Below are 23488 nucleotides of genomic sequence, written 5' to 3'. Positions count from 1 at the left end.
GCTACCCATTAATATTAATACCAATTAAAACGTCACTAAATAGTTTGACGTCATAAAGTAGGAGAAAAGCAAAGCAGGAGCAGTAACCAATTTTAGGGAAACAAATGGTGGACATGTGGGTACAGACTGGCTACTTGAGACATTGCAATTACTGAATAAGTGCATCAGGGTATGGACACGTCAAATTCTGACAGAGAGCACACAATAGCAGCAGCTAGACAGCAGCATGAAACACACATATCACTAACATACACCTTACAGATGTAGCTAGCATGTTGGTTGTCTAGTAGTATCACCACCAATCCGGATTCCATGATGGTGTAATATCATGTAGATGATCAAAGGTACTGGGTGTCAGCACTTCTGCTTTTTCAGATGGTGTGTTTTTAATAAATAATTCTCGCTCATAATAAATGCTACTGGGTGTCAGCATTCCTTTTTCAGATGGTGTGTTTTCAAGTAGACCATCATAACCAATGCTACTGGGTGTTGTTCCAGAACATGCTACCCATCCATCAATGTCCAAATAACCCTTATCACCGCGACATCTCTCCATGGATGCCAACATGCATTCTGCTCCATCAGTGAGTTTCCTTTCATACAAGCTCAATGCAAACTGATTCAACTCACTCAACGAGAGTTGACTATTTCCGTCTAGATCGGCATCTCGAAACCAATTTTTGGCAATAATTCTCCTTATATCAGGACTGAACTGTTGTTCTGTTAATATAGTGTCCGCAGATAGCCCCAAAACTTGAAGCAGATATTGTTTCATACCCTGTGCAATTAGGTCGCTTTCCGAACGCTCCTGGCAGCCTATAGAAATAATACGTATACCTTGACTTGTTAATCTATGCATGGTGAAGTCTCTTACCTTTGCTAGATGGTGTTACTTGTGGTGTTGTAGGTCTTGGTTGTGTAGTTGCAGAAGTTGTAAATCTTGGTTGTGTAGCAGAATCTGTTGTAGGTCTTGGTTGTGTATTAGGAGTCGTTATGTTTCCTTTCTCTGCACATTCTCTCCATAAATGTATGTCCAAACGGTCCCTCTCAGCACGACATCTCTCAATGAATTCCAACAAGCATTCTACTTGATCAACAAGGCTCCTTTTGTATAAGCTGAATACGAACTGTTGCACCTCATCCGATGACAGTTGACCATTTCTGTTTATGTCGGCATCTAGAAATGAATTGTTAACAAGCATCCTCTTTACATGGAAATTGAACTGCACTGTTGTCAATTTGGCATCAGCAGAAAGTCGTGAAACTTGACGTACGTATTGCTTCATTATTGCTTCAACAAAGTCATCCCTTTCCCACTGATGCTCACAATCTATAGAAATAATACATAATAGTCACCGACTCATTATAGAAGTACAAGTTTCTTTCTTACCTTTGCTGGAAATCGGTGGTTTTTGTCGTGGAGTTGCCAGTTTAACAGTTGGTGGTGATGTTACTTCAGTCTTTCTTATAGATTTGAGTGAAGGCAAGGAAACAGAACAGGTCTGAACATTGCCGACAATGTCTGATGTGTGAAGTGACACTTGACGATGACAACACGAAGCAACAGCCTTTACATCGACTGGCAACGTGTTGTTCTTGTCAAACTTCGAGTGGCTAACATTGACAGCAAGATGTTCACTTCTGATGTTGAGCAATCCCAATTCTGAGTCAACCACGCGAGCGTCGACATGCCAAGTATGGTCATCACACGTCTCACGTGTTAAATCAGAGTTGCAGCCTGTATGACCCACGATATCACAACGAGGTGGCGTCTTGTCATCTACCTAGAAAGATAACACACGTTCAGCATACATCTCCGTAATACACAACCGACTGGACAAACCGGCGGAGCAGTTACTAGTTCAACTGGCACATAGTTGAATGACTTGCCACTAGCGATGATGATTGTTGCAGAGCTCACGTGACCCGTCTCTGCAGTTTTTGATACAGTAAATGAAACATTGACCAAAGCAACCTGTCCTTTCTTCAAAGTGACAACGGTTTTCAATTCTCGTATTTTTGACGTTGACAAGTCAGCAGTTTGACGTTTCTTGCGAAGAGGAACAAGACTTCCATCAGCCTCTTGTATTATGACATCGATCATTGGATCTTCAAGGAGACTAGTCTCCTCAATATTCATACTTATCTCCACGTCACTTTCGTCTGCAGATGGATAGACCTTGAAAGTGACATCAGACCGATTACCTGGTTTGACCACTTGGTTGGATTGACTATCAAGGTGTGTTTTGAATGGCTGTGCAGTCACGATGGTATTTGCCAACCGACGAACTACCGTTCCAGTCTCATCAACAGCAGTCATTGCCAGTCGAAATGATACGTTAGGAGTTCTAAAAGCCACTCCAAACATATTGGATGAGCCACGCCGACCCACCTCCAGCCAAGAAGAGTCGAGAGTGTCTATAATGTCTCCGGATTCTGACATAACGTTCAGTTCGGTTACTTCCCTGAGACCGGCCATTCCAGCCACAGTCAGAACAACTTTTGATAGACCTCCTGAAACATGAATATGCTGTCCCACATCTAACAGAACTACCATATACTCTACAGACATGCAGACATACCTTCAACCGGTTGGCCAATGATAGGAAAGACACCAAGATGTCCAGGTCTCCCAGCCAATTCGACAAATTGATACAAAAAATCAATAGAAGTGGCCGCCTGAACAGTGACTGTATGTTCAGTTGGACTCCTCAGTACTCTCACTGTCCAGTTTCCTACAAGAATGTCCTTCTCAGGAACAGTAACAAGTGAATGTCCACTACGAGACAGCCGGTCCTGCCAGTACTGACTGCCGTCTGGTCTCATCAGTTGACTAAGACTGCTGTACCCCGTCACTGATACAGTAAACTTGGTGACCGTACGGTCAATGGTAAACTCATAGCTGGCAGATTGTGATCGTTTCACAACAGACAGCAGCAGGGCCGTGACTCCTTCTGCAACTGTCTGCGTCAGCACACTAGATTTGACGACAGTCGTCCGTTTAATGTGAAGCAGCTGACCACCTGACTTCTTGGCCATGTCTCCGAACAAGAAAGGATTAAAACTGCAGGGAAAGCGAGTGCGTCCGGTGTAGAAGAAATACACTTGACTCCCTTTGTTTTCAATCAAGCTATACACGGTCTTTTCAAGTTCCAGGTCTTTGGCTCCTGCATCGGTGAACACAAAAATGCTCGACCCGGGGAGGCATTTTGTCAAAGCCAGCTGCAGTGCGTGGAGTGTCAGTTCCGGACAGTCTCCTCCACCTTCTGCTTTCAGTTTGTCGAGTTCGACCAGAAACTCAGCCGCATCGTTTGTAACTATGGCAGGACCATAGGCTATACAATTGATCACACAGTCCATTTCATACTGCAAACATAACAGCACGCGTGTGTATTGTACCCGGATCGTTGTCATCATCACCAAACTGAACAAGAACATAATTGTATGGTTTGGTGCTAGACGTAATGATTTGTCTCGTTCTGGTTTTAGCAGCATCAATATCGTTCTGCATGCTGCTTGTCTGGTCCATTACGAAGCAGAGAGACATGCTGCTCTCTAAGTTGTTTTTTTCTGCCAAGTTAAATAACTTACGGAAGACCTCATCGCCAGCTGTGCTTCGTATATGAGACAAAAAGTGTCTGCTTGCTAATTTTGCTAAACGTGCTGCTTCATCATGAAGGTAATGGTGAGGAGACTTTTCACAAATCTTTGTGCTTTTGTTGATGCCACCTGTTGGCGAAGTATGTCGAGATCTGTCAGAGTAAGAGAGGAATACGTAAAAAACAACAATTAACCAGCAACTGAAACCTTCTGTATGTATCCAAGTAAATTATGCAAACAGTGCTGGTACACGTAGTACAGGGCACTGTAGATGTTATAGCTGGATTTACAATATGCGAACACTTGAGTGTCGTGTCGGAAGTACCACCTTGCTTTCGACCTATCACAGTCAACTAAAAATGCACGTGTGGCTTCCATGAGGGATGGTTACTGATTTCGGCACTGTACTCGATGTTGAGCGTTCTATAGTCTGTGTAGGGAGCTGTCCTTGCTTGTGGATGATTAGCTGTCAGGTGCACAAAGACCTGCATGCAAGGGGAAACGCATGGAAATAGATTTGAGCAAGCTGGGGATTCCAGTAGAGTTCTGCCAGTCGAAGTGCAAGTGGTAAGTTCAAGAATTCATGCAGCGATGTCTATGGCGTGCTGAAATGATATTGTGAATGGTACTGTACAACGCGTGTGATGCGACTCTCAGGCGTTGGCATATTGTAAATCCAGCTTGTGTGTGTGTGTGTGTGTTTGTGTGTGTGTGTGTGTGTGTGTGCGCGCACATGTGCACACATGCGTGTGAATCTCAGTGTGGGTTTAGAAAAGGACGTGGATGTGTTGACATGATATTTGTAGCGAGACAGTTGGTGGAGAAAACATCTGAGCTGTTGACCTAAGAAAGCATACGACTAAATCCCTAGAAAGTCCCTCTAAAGAGTATTGGAGAACATTGTGGTGTGCCTCCTACCATGCTTCAAATCATCAGATCATTACATGATGGTATGAGCGCAGTAGTCAGAGTTGGTTCGTCATACACAGATTGTTTTGAAGTAAAGAATGGCCTCAGACAGGTGTGCACCCTGACTCCAACACTTTAACATCTAGCTACTACAGTACTATAATTGACAACTGGAGGTAGCAATGTCCGTCTGTTGGAATGAATGTGAGATTTAAGTATGACAGGAAGTTAGTAGGAGATCGAATGGCAAAGAAACACCTAAGTGTAGTGACCTAAGTGTAGTGAAGATAACAGAAGCACAATTTGCGGATGACACAGCTACTTACACAACCTCTCGGGAAATCTTTGAGAATTCAGCTATTGAGTTAGTAGACACGCTGAAAGATTGGGGAATGACAGTAAGTGTTGAAAAGACCAAAGGTATGGTGGTAGGAATAAATGCAGTTGAAGGCGGCAATGGACCATTGCGGATGGGAAGTGACTCTATTAGAAATGGTAAATAGTTTTCCCTACCTTGGAAGCAATATCGCAAATGATGGAGAAATAACATTGGATGTAGCAAGTCGAATTGCTAAAGGTTCTAGAGCATTTGGGTGCTTGAGGAAACCAATCTTTCAGAACTCTAACTTATCTGTGTCAACAAAAAGGGCTGTCTACCGCTCTGTGGTCTTGTCGGTTTTGTTCATGGAGCAGAGACGTGGACTATCAAAGCGTCATGTATGAAGCGGCTGAGTTGCTTTCACAATCGGTGCATAACAACTAGACTAGGGGTGACAAAATACAAACAATGGAAAGGTAGAATTACTTCTAAACAACTTGCATGTGAGTTTGGTATGGAAGAGCCACTTGAAGACTTAGTGATGGAGAGTACCGTCTAAGATGGTTTGGACATCTTGGCAGAATGGGAGAGGAAAGACTACCAAAGATGTTATTGTTTGGAGATTTAGAAAAGAAGAGACCATGCCATGGGACCAAGAAGAGGTGGCATGATAGAATAACTGATCTGCGAGCCACTGGAATTGGGGATAATTGGTACAGCCTAGCACAGGATAGACCTCACCAGACACAGCCAATTCTGTAACAGTTAATGAAGCGGTCTAGTCATTTGTCCAGGGCTCTATGCTCAAGGACACCTTTTATGATGGGCGGGTTGAAGGTGTGTGTGTGTGTGTGTGTGTGTGTGTGTGTGTGTGTGTGTGTGTGTGTGTGTGCATGCATGTAGCCACAATCTTCAAACAGAGTGTTCAAAAGGGCACATTCCGAGGGTCATGTAGCTACAAAGAATGTGACATACATAGATACATAGGAGGGTAATTCCATGCAGCCAGACATCTAATTGTATGTTGAAACTATATTTAAATTAAGATGTGTTTGATCAATTGATAGTCTTACAGAAAACTGCTGCCAAACCTGTCTGTTTTGCTTCCATGACTGCATTTCCCAGTTGGTTTCGTCTGTGAGTTATCATAAATGAAGTATCCGCTCGTTAACTTCGATTTCCTAACGTTATCATAACATGTAGTGCAGCCTCCTGGAGATGTAGATTCACTGCAGCGTGAATCATTAGGATCACAACATTCTGTACAAGTAGAAGTCCACGGATCTAAAACAAGAGAAATTTTATCATATCAATGCTCCACATGGCAACGTATGTAACATTACCAGCAATATTACTGAGGAACTTCGGTGATTGGGACAGCCCTAGATCTGTCAGTATGTCTCTGTTTTCGAGCTCTATCCAGTTCGAGTGAGCATAGAAATCTTGTAATGTAAGCAAAAAGCGACCAACAAATGTTCGAGCAGCCGAGTACGACTGATCATCGCGGAGAAGAGTGAAGACAGTCTGAGCCATTTCTAGTAAATACTCGTGACCTTCTTTAATTTTCTCGTTATCAAAATGTTGACGAGCAATAGCAGTAGCTTGATCTTCATCATCGACTTCATAATACACATCCATCAACGCTGCTTCCACTTCAATCTCACGTAGTGCACTCTCAAAATTGAGACTTGAAGCCTTTCTCTCAGCTACCGTGGTCAATAGCGTTTCGGCAGTCAATGGCTCTAGACGTTGCAGACGTCCTTCGTCCATCTCTAGTGTCTCTTCATAGAACCGTGCCACTTCTTGCAGACACGCATACCTGATGACATCTTTGTGATTATATCCATTATCTACCAAACCTTCTGCTTCTACCGGATAAAAATCGTCTACTTCCAAATCGAGATCCACATCAAGCGTTTTAGTGCTAGAACCATCAGGAGGTGGAAACGAAAACACATGATTGGGCATAAAAGCAGAAACGAAACATAACTGAGAACACACAACTAGGACACTCAAGTAAACAGCCATTGGGTTCAAGGTCCACACCACAATGAGAAAACCGTTGCAATTGAGGTCATTTTAATATCACTTCCTGCTTGTCACTATATACGGTCCGTTTGGTAGTATGAAAGAGATCTAGATTATTGCATTAAGAACACTCATAACGACACCTTTTTTAATCAGTACACTTTAGTGTTAGAGGATGGTCACAGCTGTGACTCACTTCAAGCGCAACCACTGCCTATTTCCAAATGCAAATGTCATAAAAGTATGAAGTAGTTAATTAGATAGAAGAAATGTAGGGTTGGAGCTGTATTCCCAACCATACACAATTTTCAAAAATCTAAACGAATTATGAACAATGAGTAATAGTTCTCTGTGATGCTGCTACCAGATTGCTCTTTCCTCTACTCTAAACGGAAGAAGTCACTAAGTTGGCCTTTGCAAATCTACACCATTATTGTTGATCAATTTGGTTGCCTTCTGTCGGCGCTTTTCTATTGTAATTATAGACACGAAGAGAGCACACAATAGTAGCAGCTAGACGGCAGCATGCAACACACATATCACTAACATACACCTTACAGATGTAGCTAGCATGTTGGTTAATCAATGCTACTTGGTGTCAGTGCGCCTGCTTTTTCAGAACATGCTGCCCATCCATCAGTATCCAAATACTTCTTATCACCACGACATCTCTCCATGGACGCCAACACGCATTCTGCTCCATCAGTGAGTTTCCTTTCAGACAAGCTCCTTGCAAACTGTTTCAACTCACTCGACGAGAGTAGACTGTTTCCGTCTAGATCGGCATCTCGAAACCAATTTTTGACAACAAGATCCCTTATAACAGGACTGAATTGCTTTTCTGTTAATTTAGTGTCCGCAGATAGCCCCAAAATTAGACGCAGATATGCTTTCATACCTTGTTCAATTAGGTCACTTTCCAAAGGCTCTTGGCAGCCTATGGAAATACATGTAATACATTGACTTGTTAATCTATTATGCATGGTGAAGTCTCTTACCTTTACTGGACTGCGTTATTTGTGCTGTTGTAGGTCTCTGTTGTGTAGCAGTATCTGTTGTAGGAGCATCTGTTGTAGGAATATCTGTTGTAGGAGCATCTGTTGTAGCAGTCTCTGTTGTAGGAGCATCTGTTGTAGCAGTCTCTGTTGTAGGAGCATCTGTTGTAGCAGTCTCTGTTGTAGAAGCATCTGTTGTAGGAGTATCTGTTGTAGGAGCATCCGTTGTAGGAGTATCTGTTGTAGCAGTATCTGTTGTAGGAGCATCTGTTGTAGGAGTATCTGTTGTAGGTATTGGTTGTGTAGTAGGAGTCATCATGTTTCCTTTTTCTGCACATTCTCTCCATACATGTATGTCCAAACGGTCCCTCTCAGCACGACATCTCTCAATGAACTCCAACAAGCATTCTACTTGATCAACAAGGCTCCTTTTGTATAAGCTGAATACAAACTGTTGCACCTCATCCGATGACAGTTCACCATTTCTGTTTATGTCAGCATCTAGAAATGAATTGTTAACAAGCATCCTCTTTACATGGAAATTGAACTGCACTGTCATCAATTTGGCATCAGCAGAAAGTCCTGAAACTTGACATAGGTATTGCTTCATTATTGCTTCAACAAAGTCATCCCTTTCCCATTGATGCTTACAGTCTATAGAAATAATACGTAATAGTCACCGACTCATTATAGAAGTACATGTTTCTTTCTTACCTTTGCTGGAAATTGGTGGTTTTTGTCGCGGAGTTGCCAGCTTAACAGTTGGTGGTAATGTTACTTCAGTCTTTCTTATAGATTTGAGTGGAGGCAACGAGACAGAACAGGTCTGAACATTGCCGACAATGTCTGATGTGTGAAGTGACACTTGACGATGACAACACGAAGCAACAGCCTTTACATCGACTGGCAACGTGTTGTTCTTGTCAAACTTCGAGTGGCTAACATTGACAGCAAGATGTTCACTTCTGATGTTGAGCAATCCCAATTCCAAGTCAACCACTCGAGCGTCGACATGCCAAGTATGGTCATCACACGTCTCATTTGTTAAATCAGAGTTGCAGCCTGTATGACCCACGATATCACAACGAGGTGGCGTCTTGTCATCTACCTAGAAAGATAACACACGTGCGGCATACATCTCCGTAATACACAACCGACTGGACAAACCGGCGGAGCAGTTACTAGTTCAACTGGCACATAGTTGAATGACTTGCCACTAGCGATGATGATTGTTGCAGAGCTCACGTGACCCGTCTCTGCAGTTTTTGATACAGTAAATGAAACATTGACCAAAGCAACCTGTCCTTTCTTCAAAGTGACAACGGTTTTCAATTCTCGTATTTTTGACGTTGACAAGTCAGCAGTTTGACGTTTCTTGCGAAGAGGAACAAGACTTCCATCAGCCTCTTGTATTATGACATCGATCATTGGATCTTCAAGGAGACTAGTCTCCTCAATATTCATACTTATCTCCACGTCACTTTCGTCTGCAGATGGATAGACCTTGAAAGTGACATCAGACCGATTACCTGGTTTGACCACTTGGTTGGATTGACTATCAAGGCGTGTTTTGAATGGCTGTGCAGTCACGATGGTATTTGCCAACCGACGAACTACCGTTCCAGTCTCATCAACAGCAGTCATCGCTAGTCGAAATGATGCCTTAGGAGTTGTAAAAGCCACTCCAAACATATTGGACGAGCCACGCCGACCCACCTCCAGCCAAGAAGAGTTGAGAGTGTCTATAATGTCTCCGGATTCTGTCATAACATTCAGTTCGGTTACTTCCCTGAGACCGGCCATTCCAGCCACTGTCAGAACAACTTTTGATAGACCTCCTGAAACATGAATATGCCGTCCCACATCCAACAGAACTACCACATACTCTACAGACATGCAGACATACCTTCAACCGGTTGGCCAATGATAGGAAAGACCCCAAGATGTCCAGGTCTCCCAGCCAATTCGACAAATTGATACAAAAAATCAATAGAAGTGGCCGCCTGAACAGTGACTGTATGTTCAAGAGGACTCCTCAATACTGTCACTGTCCATTCTCCTACAAGAACGTCCTTCTCAGGAACAGTAACAAGTGAATGTCCACTACGAGACAGCCGGTCCTGCCAGTACTGACTGCCATCTGGTCTCATCAGTCGACTAAGACTGTTGTATCCCGTCACTGATACAGTAAACTTGGTGATTGTACGGTCAATGGTAAACACATAGCTGGCAGATCTTGATTTTTTCACAACAGACAGCAGCAGGGCCGTGACTCCTTCCGCAACTGTCTGCGTCAGCACGCTAGATTTGACGACAGTTTGCCGTTTAATGTGAAGCAGCTGACCACCCGACTTCTTGGCCATGTCTCTGAACAAGAAAGGATTGCGACTGCAAGGAAAGCGAGAGCGTCCGGTGTAGAAGAAATACACTTGACTCCCTTTGTTTTCAATCAAGCTATACACGGTCTTTTCAAGTTCCAGATCTTTGGCTCCCGCATCGGTAAACACAAAAATGCTCGACCCGGGGAGGCATTTTGTCAAAGCCAGCTGCAGTGCGTGGAGTGTCAGTTCCGGACAGTCGCCTCCACCGTCTGCTTTCAGTTTGTCAAGTTCGGCGAGAAACTCAGCCGCATCGTTTGTAACTATGGCAGGACCATACGCTATACAATAATTACCCACGGTTGATTTCAATTTACTGCCAATGTAATACACGTGTGTGTATTTTACCCGGATCGTTGTCATCATCACCAAACTGAACAAGAACGTAATTGTATGGTTTGGTGCTAGATGTAATGATTTGTCTTGTTCTATTCTTAGCAGCATCGATATCGTTCTGCATGCTACCCGTCTGGTCCATTACAAAGCAGAGAGACGTACTGCTCTCCAAGTTGTTTCTTTCTGCCAAGTTGAATAACTTACGGAAACCCTCGTCACCGGCCGTGCTTCTTACATGAGACAAGAAGTGTCTGCTCGCTGATATCGCTAAATGTGCTGCTTCATCGTGAAGGTAATGGTGAGGAGACTTTGCACAAATCTTTGTGCTTTTGTTGATGCCACCTGTTGGCGAAGTATGTCGAGATCTGTCAGTAGGAAAAGAATACGTAAAATAACAACAGCTGACCAGCAATTGAAACCTCAGGTAAGGCCTTTTCACACTTGAAGCGTATCAAACCGCATTCAATCTACTTTGCAGCAGATGTGAATTGGGTGCGCATTCAATGCGAATTGACCCATTTAACACTAGGAAAATGCACTCCGCATAACATCATAACATGGCTGCCAGTCTCTACAAAAATAGTTCTCTCTTTGGTTACACTACATCCATCTCAGCCATAAGCACAAGATAGAGAGGGAACGTAGATCTACTGCTGCCACGTGCAGAGGCCAATGCATATTGAATTCACCTCAAACCATGTGGTTTGAGCAAATGTGGTTTGACAGCCAATGCACATTAGGCATGAAAGTGCCAATCAATTTGCATTAATTAATAATTAATCTGCATTCAGCTTTGGAGTGTAGTGTGAAAAGGCCTCTAGACAAACAGTGTTGGTACAGTACAATCCCGATTACCTGGACTTTTTCGGTGGAAGCCAACTCAAGTAAAAGTCTGGATGAATGAAATGATGGTGTGGTGACTTCCTTGAGGCTCAGTCATATGGAGTTACCGGGGTTGTACTGTACAGTGACTACACGTACCACAGGGAACTGTGGATGTCACAATATCATAAAAGTGATAAAGCTAATGTGGTGTGTGTGTGTGTGTGTGTGTGTGTGTGTGTGTGTGTGTGTGTGTGTGTGTGTGTGTGTGTGTGAGTGAGTGAGTGAGTGAGTGTGTGATACAAAAAATGTATGACCTACATAAAAGGATAGTCATACAGACAGACATCTGTACTTTGAATGTCTATTTAAAGATGTATTTGATCAATAGATAGCCATAATACCAAACCTGTCTGTTTTGCTTCCATGACTGCATTTCCCAGTTGGTTTCGTCTGTGAGTTATCATAAATGAAGTATCCACTTGTTAACTTCGATTTCCTAACGTTATCATAACATGTAGTGCAGCCTCCTGGAGATGTAGATTCACTGCAACGTGAATCATTAGGATCACAACATTCTGTACAAGTAAAAGTCCACGGATCTAACACAAGAGAAATTCTATCATGTCAATGCTCCACATGGCAACGTATGTAACATTACCAGCAATATTACTGAGGAACTTCGGTGATTGGGACAGCCCTAGATCTGTCAGTATGTCTCTGTTTTCGAGCTCTATCCAGTTCGAGTGAGCATAGAAATCTTGTAATGTAAGCAAAAAGCGACCAACGAACGTTCGAGCAGCCGAGTACGACTGATCATTGCGAAGAAGAGTGAAGACAGTCTGAGCCATTTCTAGTAAATACTCGTGACCTTCTTTAATTTTCTCGTTATCAAAATGTTGACGAGCAATAGCAGTAGCTTGATCTTCATCATCGACTTCATAATACACATCCATCAACGCTGCTTCTACTTCAATCTCACGTAGTGCACTCTCAAAATTGAGACTTGAAGCCTTTCTCTCAGCTACCGTGGTCAATAGCGTTTCGGCAGTCAATGGCTCTAGACGTTGCAGACGTCCTTCGTCCATCTCTAGTGTCTCTTCATAGAACCGTGCCACTTCTTGCAGACACGCATACCTGATGACATCTTTGTGATTATATCCGTTATCTACCAAACCTTCTGCTTCTACCGGATAAAAATCGTCTACTTCCAAATCGAGATCCACATCAAGCGTTTTAGTGCTAGAACCATCAGGAGGTGGAAACGAAAACACATGATTGGGCATAAAAGCAGAAACGAAACATAATTGAGAACACACAACTAGGACACTCAAGTAAACAGCCATCGGGTTCAAGCTCCACACCACAATGAGAAAACCGTTGCAATTGAGGTCATTTTAATATCACTTCCTGCTTGTCACTATATACGGTCCGTTTGGTAGTATGAAAGAGATCTAGATTATTGCATTAAGAACACTCATAATGACACCTTTTTAATCAGTACACTTTAGTGTTAGAGGATGGTCACAGCTGTGACTCACTTCAAGCGCACCCACTGCCTATTTCCAAATGCAAATGTCATAAAAGTATGAAGTAGTTAATTAGATAGAAGAAATGTAGGGTTGGAGCTGTATTCCCAACCATACACAATTTTCAAAAATCTGAACGAATTATGAACAATGAGTAATAGTTCTCTGTGATGCTGCTACCAGATTGCTCCTTCCTCTACTCTACACGGAAGTCACTACTAAGTTGGCCTTTGCAAATCTAAACCATTATTGTTGATTAATTTGGTTGCCTTCTGTCGGCGCTTTTCTATTGTAATTATAGACACGAAGAGAGCACACAATAGTAGCAGCTAGACGGCAGCATGCAACACACATATCACTAACATACACCTTACAGATGTAGCTAGCATGTTGGTTAATCAATGCTACTTGGTGTCAGTGCGCCTGCTTTTTCAGAACATGCTGCCCATCCATCAGTATCCAAATACTTCTTATCACCACGACATCTCTCCATGGACGCCAACACGCATTCTGCTCCATCAGTGAGTTTCCTTTCAGACAAGCTCCTTGCAAACTGTTTCAACTCACTCGACGAGAGTAGACTATTTCCGTCTAGATCGGCATCTCGAAACCAATTTTTGACAACAAGATCCCTTATAACAGGACTGAATTGCTTTTCTGTTAATTTAGTGTCCGCAGATAGCCCCAAAATTAGACGCAGATATGCTTTCATACCTTGTTCAATTAGGTCACTTTCCAAAGGCTCTTGGCAGCCTATGGAAATACATGTAATACATTGACTTGTTAATCTATTATGCATGGTGAAGTCTCTTACTTTTACTGGACTGCGTTATTTGTGCTGTTGTAGGTCTCTGTTGTGTAGCAGTATCTGTTGTAGGAGCATCTGTTGTAGCAGTCTCTGTTGTAGCAGTATCTGTTGTAGGAGCATCTGTTGTAGGAGCATCTGTTGTAGCAGTCTCTGTTGTAGCATTATCTGTTGTAGGAGCATCTGTTGTAGGAATATCTGTTGTAGGAGCATCTGTTGTAGCAGTCTCTGTTGTAGGAGCATCTGTTGTAGGAGTATCTGTTGTAGGAGTCTCTGTTGTAGCAGTCTCTGTTGTAGGAGCATCTGTTGTAGGAGCATCTGTTGTAGGAGTATCTGTTGTAGGTATTGGTTGTGTAGTAGGAGTCATCATGTTTCCTTTTTCTGCACATTCTCTCCATAAATGTATGTCCAAACGGTCCCTCTCAGCACGACATCTCTCAATGAACTCCAACAAGCATTCTACTTGATCAACAAGGCTCCTTTTGTATAAGCTGAATACAAACTGTTGCACCTCATCCGATGACAGTTGACCATTTCTGTTTATGTCAGCATCTAGAAATGAATTGTTAACAAGCATCCTCTTTACATGGAAATTGAACTGCACTGTCGTCAATTTGGCATCAGCAGAAAGTCCTGAAACTTGACGTACGTATTGCTTCATTATTGCTTCAACAAAGTCATCCCTTTCCCATTGATGCTTACAGTCTATAGAAATAATACGTAATAGTCACCGACTCATTATAGAGAAGTACATGTTTCTTTCTTACCTTTGCTGGAAATTGTTGGTTTTTGTCGCGGAGTTGCCAGCTTAACAGTTGGTGGTAATGTTACTTCAGTCTTTCTTATAGATTTGAGTGGAGGCAACGAGACAGAACAGGTCTGAACATTGCCGACAATGTCTGATGTGTGAAGTGACACTTGACGATGACAACACGAAGCAACAGCCTTTACATCGACTGGCAACGTGTTGTTCTTGTCGAACTTCGAGTGGCTAACATTGACAGCAAGATGTTCACTTCTGATGTTGAGCAGTCCCAATTCCAAGTCGACCACTCGAGCGTCGACATGCCAAGTATGGTCATCACACGTCTCATTTGTTAAATCAGAGTTGCAGCCTGTATGACCCACAATATCACAACGAGGTGGCGTCTTGTCATCTACCTAGAAAGATAACACACGTCCGGCATACATCTCCGTAATACACAACCGACTGGACAAACCGGCGGAGCAGTTACTAGTTCAACTGGCACATAGTTGAATGACTTGCCACTAGCGATGACGATTGTTGCAGAGCTCACGTGACCCGTCTCTGCAGTTTTTGATACAGTAAATGAAACATTGACCAAAGCAACCTGTCCTTTCTTCAAAGTGACAACGGTTTTCAATTCTCGTATTTTTGACGTTGACAAGTCAGCAGTTTGACGTTTCTTGCGAAGAGGAACAAGACTTCCATCAGCCTCTTGTATTATGACATCGATCATTGGATCTTCAAGGAGACTAGTCTCCTCAATATTCATACTTATCTCCACGTCACTTTCGTCTGCAGATGGATAGACCTTGAAAGTGACATCAGACCGATTACCTGGTTTGACCACTTGGTTGGATTGACTATCAAGGCGTGTTTTGAATGGCTGTGCAGTCACGATGGTATTTGCCAACCGACGAACTACTGTTCCAGTCTCATCAACAGCAGTCATCGCTAGTCGAAATGATGCCTTAGGAGTTGTAAAAGCCACTCCAAACATATTGGACGAGCCACGCCGACCCACCTCCAGCCAAGAAGAGTTGAGAGTGTCTATAATGTCTCCGGATTCTGTCATAACATTCAGTTCGGTTACTTCCCTGAGACTGGCCATTCCAGCCACAGTCAGAACAACTTTTGATAGACCTCCTGAAACATGAATATGCCATCCCACATCCAACAGAACTACCACGTACTCTACAGACATGCAGACATACCTTCAACCGGTTGGCCAATGATAGGAAAGACCCCAAGATGTCCGGGTCTCCCAGCCAATTCGACAAATTGATACAAAAAATCAATAGAAGTGGCCGCCTGAACAGTGACTGTATGTTCAAGAAGACTCCTCAATACTGTCACTGTCCATTCTCCTACAAGAACGTCCTTCTCAGGAACAGTAACAAGTGAATGTCCACTACGAGACAGCCGGTCCTGCCAGTACTGACTGCCATCTGGTCTCATCAGTCGACTAAGACTGTTGTATCCCGTCACTGATACAGTAAACTTGGTGATTGTACGGTCAATGGTAAACACATAGCTGGCAGATCTTGATTTTTTCACAACAGACAGCAGCAGGGCCGTGACTCCTTCCGCAACTGTCTGCGTCAGCACGCTAGATTTGACGACAGTTTGCCGTTTAATGTGAAGCAGCTGACCACCCGACTTCTTGGCCATGTCTCTGAACAAGAAAGGATTGCGACTGCAAGGAAAGCGAGAGCGTCCGGTGTAGAAGAAATACACTTGACTCCCTTTGTTTTCAATCAAGCTATACACGGTCTTTTCAAGTTCCAGATCTTTGGCTCCCGCATCGGTAAACACAAAAATGCTCGACCCGGGGAGGCATTTTGTCAAAGCCAGCTGCAGTGCGTGGAGTGTCAGTTCCGGACAGTCGCCTCCACCGTCTGCTTTCAGTTTGTCAAGTTCGGCGAGAAACTCAGCCGCATCGTTTGTAACTATGGCAGGACCATACGCTATACAATAATTACCCACGGTTGATTTCAATTTACTGCCAATGTAATACACGTGTGTGTATTTTACCCGGATCGTTGTCATCATCACCAAACTGAACAAGAACGTAATTGTATGGTTTGGTGCTAGATGTAATGATTTGTCTTGTTCTATTCTTAGCAGCATCGATATCGTTCTGCATGCTACCCGTCTGGTCCATTACAAAGCAGAGAGACGTACTGCTCTCCAAGTTGTTTCTTTCTGCCAAGTTGAATAACTTACGGAAACCCTCGTCACCGGCCGTGCTTCTTACATGAGACAAGAAGTGTCTGCTCGCTGATATCGCTAAATGTGCTGCTTCATCGTGAAGGTAATGGTGAGGAGACTTTGCACAAATCTTTGTGCTTTTGTTGATGCCACCTGTTGGCGAAGTATGTCGAGATCTGTCAGTAGGAAAAGAATACGTAAAATAACAACAGCTGACCAGCAATTGAAACCTCAGGTAAGGCCTTTTCACACTTGAAGCGTATCAAACCGCATTCAATCTACTTTGCAGCAGATGTGAATTGGGTGCGCATTCAATGCGAATTGACCCATTTAACACTAGGAAAATGCACTCCGCATAACATCATAACATGGCTGCCAGTCTCTACAAAAATAGTTCTCTCTTTGGTTACACTACATCCATCACAGCCAATACACATTAGGTGTGAAAGTGCCAATTCGCATTAATTAATTAATTAATTTGCATTCAGCTTTGGAGTGTAGTGTGAAAAGGCCTCTAGACAAACAGTGCTGGTACAGTACAATCCCGATTACCCGGACTTTTTCGGTGGAAGCCAACTCAAGTAAAAGTCTGGATGAATGAAATGATGGTGTGGTGACTTCCTTGAGGCTCAGTCATATAGAGTTACCGGGGTTGTACTGTACAGTGACTACACGTACCACAGGGAACTGTGGATGTCACAATATCATAAAAGTGATAAAGCTAATGTGGTGTGTGTGTGTGTGTGTGTGTGTGTGTGTGTGTGTGTGTGTGTGTGTGTGTGTGTGTGTGTGTGTGTGTGTGTGTGTGTGTGTGTGTGTGTGTGTGTGTGTGTGTGATACAAAAAATGTATGACCTACATAAAAGGATAGTCATACAGACAGACATCTGTACTTTGAATGTCTATTTAAAGATGTATTTGATCAATAGATAGCCATAATACCAAACCTGTCTGTTTTGCTTCCATGACTGCATTTCCCAGTTGGTTTCGTCTGTGAGTTATCATAAATGAAGTATCCACTTGTTAACTTCGATTTCCTAACGTTATCATAACATGTAGTGCAGCCTCCTGGAGATGTAGATTCTGGAGATGTAGATTCACTGCAACGTGAATCATTAGGATCACAACATTCTGTACAAGTAAAAGGCCACGGATCTAACACAAGAGAAATTCTATCATGTCAATGCTCCACAAGGCAATGTATGTAACATTACCAGCAATACTACTGAGGAACTTCGGTGATTGGGACAGCCCTAGATCTGTCAGTATGTCTCTGTTTTCGAGCTCTATCCAGTTCGAGTGAGCATAGAAATCTTGTAATGTAAGCAAAAAGCGACCAACGAACGTTCGAGCAGCCGAGTACGACTGATCATCGCGGAGAAGAGTGAAGACAGTCTGAGCCATTTCTAGTAAATACTCGTGACCTTCTTTAATTTTCTCGTTATCAAAATGTTGACGAGCAATAGCAGTAGCTTGATCTTCATCATCGACTTCATAATACACATCCATCAACGCTGCTTCTACTTCAATCTCACGTAGTGCACTCTCAAAATTAAGACTTGAAGCCTTTCGCTGAGCTACCGTGGTCAATAGTGTTTCGGCAGTCAATGGCTCTAGATGTTGCAGATGTCCTTCGTCCATCTCTAGTGTCTCTTCATAGAACCGTGCCACTTCTTGCAGACACGCATACCTGATGACATCTTTGTGATTATATCCATTATCTACCAAACCTTCTGCTTCTACCGGATAAAAATCGTCTACTTCCACATCGAGATCCACATCAAGCGTTTTAGTGCTAGAACCATCAGGAGGTGGAAACGAAAACACATGATTGGGCATAAAAGCAGAAACGAAACATAACTGAGAACACACAACTAGGACGCTCAAGTAACCAGCCATCGGGTTCAAGCTCCAGACTGCAATGAGAAAACCTTCGTAATCGAGGTCATTTTAAACTGATATCACTTCCTGCTTGTCACTGTAAAGTCCGTTAGTAGTATGACACGGATCTCGATAATTGCTTTACGAACACTCAGAACGACACCTTGTTAGTCACTATCATACAGCCTCTTGACACGTCTGCCACAGCATTTCCCTACATGTTAGCGTCAGAGGATGCTCACAGCCATGACTCACTTCAAGCGCACTCACTGCCTGTTGCCAAACGCAAATCTCACAAAATACAAATTAATTAATTAGAAATCAATGACCAGCTGTAGAGACCGGACGGCGTCTGAGTGTCTCCCGATGTACCTCTGCAGCTTGCCGACTCTGAACAACTGAACGGCTAACAAGGGATTGTAACAAGAATACCAAAACCTTCACAGATCACTCGTAACGTAACAAGTAAGCTAAATGCTTGGCATTCAATTATTGTACTTGTATCCGTCCAATGATTGCAGTCCATACTTCAACGCTCCGTCCCACTCACCTAGTTCTATCAAGCACATTTAGTCTTGATCACAAACTTAAGTTAACCCAACAAGTCACTTACCTATACAACTGTCCATTGCTCTGTCTGCGCACTGAATGACAATGTAGCTACACGGATGTATGACTCGAGAATATGATTCGAAGGTCATCTCTGCCAATTGTAGTGACCTCCTGTGATCTGCATTCCACATATTAATTAATTAATTAAACAGTGAGTGTCACCACCAACAACTTGTGTACGACCTCCTTCTCTTGCAGCTTCCTTTGCTTTTTCCAATGAAGACTGACACATTTCTAATGCATCTGCAACTTCTAGAATCGATTGAAGAAACAAGCAATTGACTACCAACACAACGTGACTTACGTCTGGCTGGCACTGTGGCATCATATCCACTTGTGTGTAGTTTATCTTGTTTGACAGCCTAAAACGACAACAACTATGACCAAAATATTATAAATAATATTAATATTAATATATAATATTGGGAATTATAATAATAAAAATATAAAAATTACAAAAAAATAGAAAATAAAATAAAATAAACAATATATAAAATATCCACTGTGGCTTAGTGGTTAGCAACAATAGCTATCACTCCATGGTTGTCTGTCTTTCTTTCTCATGTTTCTCTAGCTGTCCATGAGACTATGACTCGTTTCAGTCATTCAGGTCTGGTGAACGGCCCGTTGACGATGACGTTCAGCTCTTTCCTGGTGGTCATCGATATCCACTAGGCATGTTGTACCAAGTCCGCGGTCACCGTAATGCCTGCAATCTATATCGAATTGGCTAGTCATTGATCGCCATGTGGACTACACAGACATGTACCCTGCTGGGCTCACCCGCCAGGTTGGTGGGCGGCCAGATGGGGTAAAGACCCCACTTGCCCATCATGGAGGGGCATAATGACACACATATTAATGTTAATACAAATTATACCAACAGACATTACACTACAAAACAATTTCAAGGAAAGAAGACGTAAAGTAAAAATGCTAGTACTGTAGATGTACTCTATTTTGTTTTATGCATATAGATCAACTCAGCGTCTTTACTAGTGACCAGACAGGCGGCTCTCGGCAACAGCCAAGAGCAGACCGCTGGTGTTTTCAATGTTACGCTTCCGGTTTCTGCAACATCTGAGACACACAAACGATGCGTGGAGAAGGATGAAGGTGATGCGACATCCAGTTTGCTGTGGTACTGTAGGCAGATACGTGTTTATCTGAGATGACGCTAGCCAGTCTCTTCAAGAAGGTTGTCAAGGGGCTTGCACCACCAGTACAGGATAAAATGAGGTGTGAAGGACGCTTGTTCAATTCTTGTAAGACGTGCTTCGTACTTTCTCTTTTTTTCTTGTTCCTGTCTCTTGTAACATGAAGGTAGCCCCGAAAATCTGTATGACCGAAAATCTGTATGACTGGGTGTTGGCGTTGAAAACACGTACGTTGAAATATGCTTTCTGAAAAAGATTGCCCCCAAAATTGTATGCAGATATGTCAAGCCTAGCTTCATCATTCCTACTATTGATTTTAAGGGGAGTTTTCTAATTATAAATACTGTTAATGTATAATATTGGTACCTATAATAATAAAAGATAAAAAGTAATAATAAAAATAAAAAATATTACAAATAGTATTAATTAATTAATATTACTTCTTCACTAACACAGCCACAACAGTCACACAAAAAGTGGTACTGCTCCCACAAGGCTTTCTGTCGATGTGAAATTGGCTGCAGCAATTCGATGTAACTAATTGTCAGCTGTCAATACAAAGTATGTTATGACAACTGTGTCATCAAACAGAAGCAATAGAATAGAACCTCCTCGTCTTTCTTGATTGAGTGAACGGCTCGAATTTGTACAGTAGGCCCACAGAAAGTAGCAACACAATTAGGTCGACACGAGTGATTAATTAGTGAGAACCTGACGAGAGTAATAATATGTAATAATATTAATACACACACATGGACACACACACACACACACACACACACACACACACACACACACACACACACACACACTGTAAACGTCTCACTTTAAATACAGACCAACTCCAATGACTTGCATCTCTTCGTTGCACACACTAAAGCTGTTGCAGCGAATCTAAACACACAAACACAAACACCAATCAAACTTGACCAAAACATTAACATGCATTTGTACACAAAAATCTTGTAGACACCAAGTAAACACCTCCTCACATGGATCGACTCTTTTCAAAGTCTTGTGTGTGTTTACTTGGCATCTCAATGTGCATACAGATTGTTCACACTGTTGGCACCTTTTGATAGAGAGAAGTCATGTGATCTACTTGCAACGACTGCCCCACAAAGACGTTAACAGTTTGAATCAATTCTGCAAATTCCTTCTCCGACTGCTTATCCATCTCGTCATCTAGATGTATGTATGTATGTATGTATGTACGTATGTATGTACGTATGTATGTATGTATGTACATACACTCATTAATTAATATCAAACTCTGTAAACTACAGGATTTACTGACGATAGCATAGAGACTCGAGTCTTCTCTTACACTCTTCATCAGTTGAATTCCATAATTTCTAGTAACATTAGTAGACAAATTAGTATGTCAGACATCACAGAAATAAACATGTTAGTAGACCATGCAACAGACATTAGTTAACAATATGAGGGGCATGTGAAGGTGGAGAGCAGACGAACTCACACAGGACAAACACCAGCATCACAACTTACTGTCTACAGCGTGTGTAATCGACTAGATAATGATGGTAGGATCAAATGTGTGAATGCCATCACGTAAGACCATCCCACTAGCACATAGTTTTGCCTATTTTCTGTCTGGCTGTCTGTCGATCTGTCTGTCTATCTGCTTGGCTGTCTGTCTGTTGGCCATTGGTACGTGAAGTCACAATGATGATGACCTCCTAATGGGAAATGTAACATTCTGTTGTATTATATTACAAACTCACGCTTACACTTACTATACACGAGCCAGTCTACAACCTGTATGTGTGTATCCAGCCATTGTGACATAGCTAAAAACTGTATTACAGTTTCATGATGCAAAATCAGTGCACTCTATTGCTCTATTGCAATTGTGTTTTAGACAAACAGACAGACAGACAGACAGACAGACAAACAAACAGACAGACAAACAAATAGACAGATAAACAGACAGACAGACAAACAGACAGACAGTCAGACAGACAGACGAACAAACAGACAGACAAACAGACAGACAGACAGACAGACAAACAAATAGACAGATAAACACACAGACAGACAGACAGATAAACAGACAGACAGACAGACAGATAAACAAACAGACAGACAGACAGACAGACAGTTGGGTTTTGTTGGGTGGCCCATTGTGGGCTTTTGGATTGGTGTTTGGACAATTAGACTGTAATAGTGCTGATGTATGAAATATATGTATTGACAGACAAACAGACAGACGTACAGACAAACAGACAGACAGACAAATAAACCAACAGACAGACAGACAGACAAATAAACAAACAGACAGACAGACGGACGAACGGACAGACAGGCGGACGGACGGACAGACAGACAGATATTCATACATACAGACAAACAAACGCCCCATGTCATGAACCTCTACTATCCCTGTTTGAGAGACCACCTCTACAACTTTACACAGTAAACCATACAAAACGATAGGGACGGCCAGTACAAGTCGAGGCAATTACAACCACACAGCTACCTAGAAATCACTCACGTGTAATATCCGAGCCACAAATCTCGCCGTCTCGGTCGGAACTCTCGGAGCCACTCTGTGCAGACTCTCACACTCACGTTTGTGCTCCGTCCAGGCCAGTCGCTAAACAACAGACTCAACAGCATCACACATACAGACACGCAAGCGACAAAAAACATGAAATTTTAGGCCAACCTGACAATCTCTGCCGCAATAGCGAGCAAACTTGCACAGTGAGCATCGCAGTAGAGACGACGGACTGCAACATTGCAACAGACAGTAGCAATGAGCCACATACAAACGTAACACACACACACACACACACACACACACACACACACACACACACACACACACACACACACACACACACACACACACACACACACACACACACACACACACACACACACACACACACACACACACACACACACACACACACACACACACACACACACACACACACACACACACACACACACACACACACACACACACACACACACACACACACACACACACACACACACACACACACACACACACACACACACACACACACACACACACACACACACACACACACACACACACACACACACACACACACACACACACACACACACACACACACACACACACACACACACACACACACACACACA

General features: G+C 42.7%; 6 protein-coding genes across 7 annotated transcripts in view; all 6 read right to left on the bottom strand.

The window, feature by feature from the left end:
- Positions 1-164: 164 nt before the first annotated feature.
- Positions 165-6856, bottom strand: LOC134190822 (von Willebrand factor A domain-containing protein 7-like). Its single transcript, XM_062659340.1, has 8 exons — positions 6172-6856; positions 5920-6112; positions 3400-3752; positions 2583-3335; positions 1844-2514; positions 1391-1784; positions 875-1330; positions 165-816 (listed from the first exon to the last, which is right to left on the bottom strand). The coding sequence occupies exons 1-8, from the start codon at positions 6854-6856 to the stop codon at positions 293-295; spliced, it is 4029 nt and encodes a 1342-aa protein (XP_062515324.1). The 3' UTR covers positions 165-292.
- Positions 6857-7078: 222 nt separating this feature from the next.
- LOC134191079 (uncharacterized) lies at positions 7079-10340 on the bottom strand. The gene is made up of 5 exons (XM_062659641.1): positions 9758-10340; positions 9019-9689; positions 8566-8959; positions 7855-8505; positions 7079-7793 (listed from the first exon to the last, which is right to left on the bottom strand). The coding sequence occupies exons 1-5, from the start codon at positions 10212-10214 to the stop codon at positions 7435-7437; spliced, it is 2532 nt and encodes an 843-aa protein (XP_062515625.1). The 5' UTR covers positions 10215-10340; the 3' UTR covers positions 7079-7434.
- Positions 10301-12733, bottom strand: LOC134190821 (von Willebrand factor A domain-containing protein 7-like). Its single transcript, XM_062659339.1, has 5 exons — positions 12049-12733; positions 11797-11989; positions 10578-10930; positions 10372-10510; positions 10301-10316 (listed from the first exon to the last, which is right to left on the bottom strand). Exons 1-5 carry the CDS (start codon positions 12731-12733, stop codon positions 10301-10303), a joined length of 1386 nt encoding a protein of 461 aa, XP_062515323.1.
- A 217-nt stretch (positions 12734-12950) lies between these two features.
- Positions 12951-16263, bottom strand: LOC134190638 (uncharacterized). Its single transcript, XM_062659098.1, has 5 exons — positions 15681-16263; positions 14942-15612; positions 14489-14882; positions 13731-14426; positions 12951-13669 (listed from the first exon to the last, which is right to left on the bottom strand). Exons 1-5 carry the CDS (start codon positions 16135-16137, stop codon positions 13311-13313), a joined length of 2577 nt encoding a protein of 858 aa, XP_062515082.1. The 5' UTR covers positions 16138-16263; the 3' UTR covers positions 12951-13310.
- On the bottom strand, positions 16224-18575 carry LOC134190820 (von Willebrand factor A domain-containing protein 7-like). The gene is made up of 5 exons (XM_062659338.1): positions 17891-18575; positions 17624-17831; positions 16501-16853; positions 16295-16433; positions 16224-16239 (listed from the first exon to the last, which is right to left on the bottom strand). The coding sequence occupies exons 1-5, from the start codon at positions 18573-18575 to the stop codon at positions 16224-16226; spliced, it is 1401 nt and encodes a 466-aa protein (XP_062515322.1).
- LOC134190637 (histone-lysine N-methyltransferase SMYD3-like) overlaps positions 17760-23488 on the bottom strand; it is a 6475-nt gene continuing 746 nt past the window's right edge. The window contains exons 2-15 of one of the 2 annotated variants that reach the window (XM_062659096.1): positions 23016-23079; positions 22842-22943; positions 21624-21681; positions 21399-21511; positions 21153-21220; positions 20935-21037; positions 20767-20874; positions 19474-19531; positions 19353-19421; positions 19171-19287; positions 19056-19113; positions 18887-18995; positions 17891-18830; positions 17760-17831 (exon numbers count right to left, since the gene is read on the bottom strand). In XM_062659096.1, coding sequence (XP_062515080.1) covers positions 18735-18830; positions 18887-18995; positions 19056-19113; positions 19171-19287; positions 19353-19421; positions 19474-19531; positions 20767-20874; positions 20935-21037; positions 21153-21220; positions 21399-21511; positions 21624-21681; positions 22842-22943; positions 23016-23079 — 1123 coding nt within the window. In that variant the 3' untranslated portion in view covers positions 17760-17831; positions 17891-18734. Of the gene's footprint in view, positions 17832-17890; positions 18831-18886; positions 18996-19055; positions 19114-19170; positions 19288-19352; positions 19422-19473; positions 19532-20766; positions 20875-20934; positions 21038-21152; positions 21221-21398; positions 21512-21623; positions 21682-22841; positions 22944-23015; positions 23080-23488 lie in introns of those variants that run through there. The other variant, XM_062659097.1, reaches the window with a different exon arrangement.

This window comes from Corticium candelabrum, chromosome 15 (assembly GCF_963422355.1).
Source record: "Corticium candelabrum chromosome 15, ooCorCand1.1, whole genome shotgun sequence".
Classification (NCBI taxonomy): Eukaryota; Metazoa; Porifera; class Homoscleromorpha; order Homosclerophorida; family Plakinidae; genus Corticium; species Corticium candelabrum.
The sequence above is the reverse complement of the archived record's forward strand: the minus strand, read 5'-3'. Positions and strand labels throughout refer to the sequence as shown.

Excerpts from the sequence above, each read along its gene's own strand:
- LOC134190822 (XM_062659340.1), bottom strand. The coding sequence starts at position 6,856 with ATGGCTGTTTACTTGAGTGTCCTAGTTGTGTGTTCTCAGTTATGTTTC. Across the intron at positions 6,113-6,171 it reads GTTCCTCAGTAATATTGCTG|ATCCGTGGACTTCTACTTGT; the intron begins GTAATGTTACAT and ends CTCTTGTTTTAG. Across the intron at positions 3,336-3,399 it reads TGATGATGACAACGATCCGG|CCTATGGTCCTGCCATAGTT; the intron begins GTACAATACACA and ends TCAATTGTATAG.
- LOC134191079 (XM_062659641.1), bottom strand. The coding sequence starts at position 10,214 with ATGGCCAAGAAGTCGGGTGGTCAGCTGCTTCACATTAAACGGCAAACT. Across the intron at positions 8,960-9,018 it reads AACTAGTAACTGCTCCGCCG|GTAGATGACAAGACGCCACC; the intron begins GTTTGTCCAGTC and ends TTATCTTTCTAG. Across the intron at positions 7,794-7,854 it reads AATAACGCAGTCCAGTAAAG|GCTGCCAAGAGCCTTTGGAA; the intron begins GTAAGAGACTTC and ends GTATTTCCATAG.
- LOC134190821 (XM_062659339.1), bottom strand. The coding sequence starts at position 12,733 with ATGGCTGTTTACTTGAGTGTCCTAGTTGTGTGTTCTCAATTATGTTTC. Across the intron at positions 11,990-12,048 it reads GTTCCTCAGTAATATTGCTG|ATCCGTGGACTTTTACTTGT; the intron begins GTAATGTTACAT and ends CTCTTGTGTTAG. Across the intron at positions 10,931-11,796 it reads CATGGAAGCAAAACAGACAG|ATCTCGACATACTTCGCCAA; the intron begins GTTTGGTATTAT and ends TCCTACTGACAG.
- LOC134190638 (XM_062659098.1), bottom strand. The coding sequence starts at position 16,137 with ATGGCCAAGAAGTCGGGTGGTCAGCTGCTTCACATTAAACGGCAAACT. Across the intron at positions 14,883-14,941 it reads AACTAGTAACTGCTCCGCCG|GTAGATGACAAGACGCCACC; the intron begins GTTTGTCCAGTC and ends TTATCTTTCTAG. Across the intron at positions 14,427-14,488 it reads ACCAACAATTTCCAGCAAAG|ACTGTAAGCATCAATGGGAA; the intron begins GTAAGAAAGAAA and ends TTATTTCTATAG.
- LOC134190820 (XM_062659338.1), bottom strand. The coding sequence starts at position 18,575 with ATGGCTGGTTACTTGAGCGTCCTAGTTGTGTGTTCTCAGTTATGTTTC. Across the intron at positions 17,832-17,890 it reads GTTCCTCAGTAGTATTGCTG|ATCCGTGGCCTTTTACTTGT; the intron begins GTAATGTTACAT and ends CTCTTGTGTTAG. Across the intron at positions 16,434-16,500 it reads TGATGATGACAACGATCCGG|CGTATGGTCCTGCCATAGTT; the intron begins GTAAAATACACA and ends ATTATTGTATAG.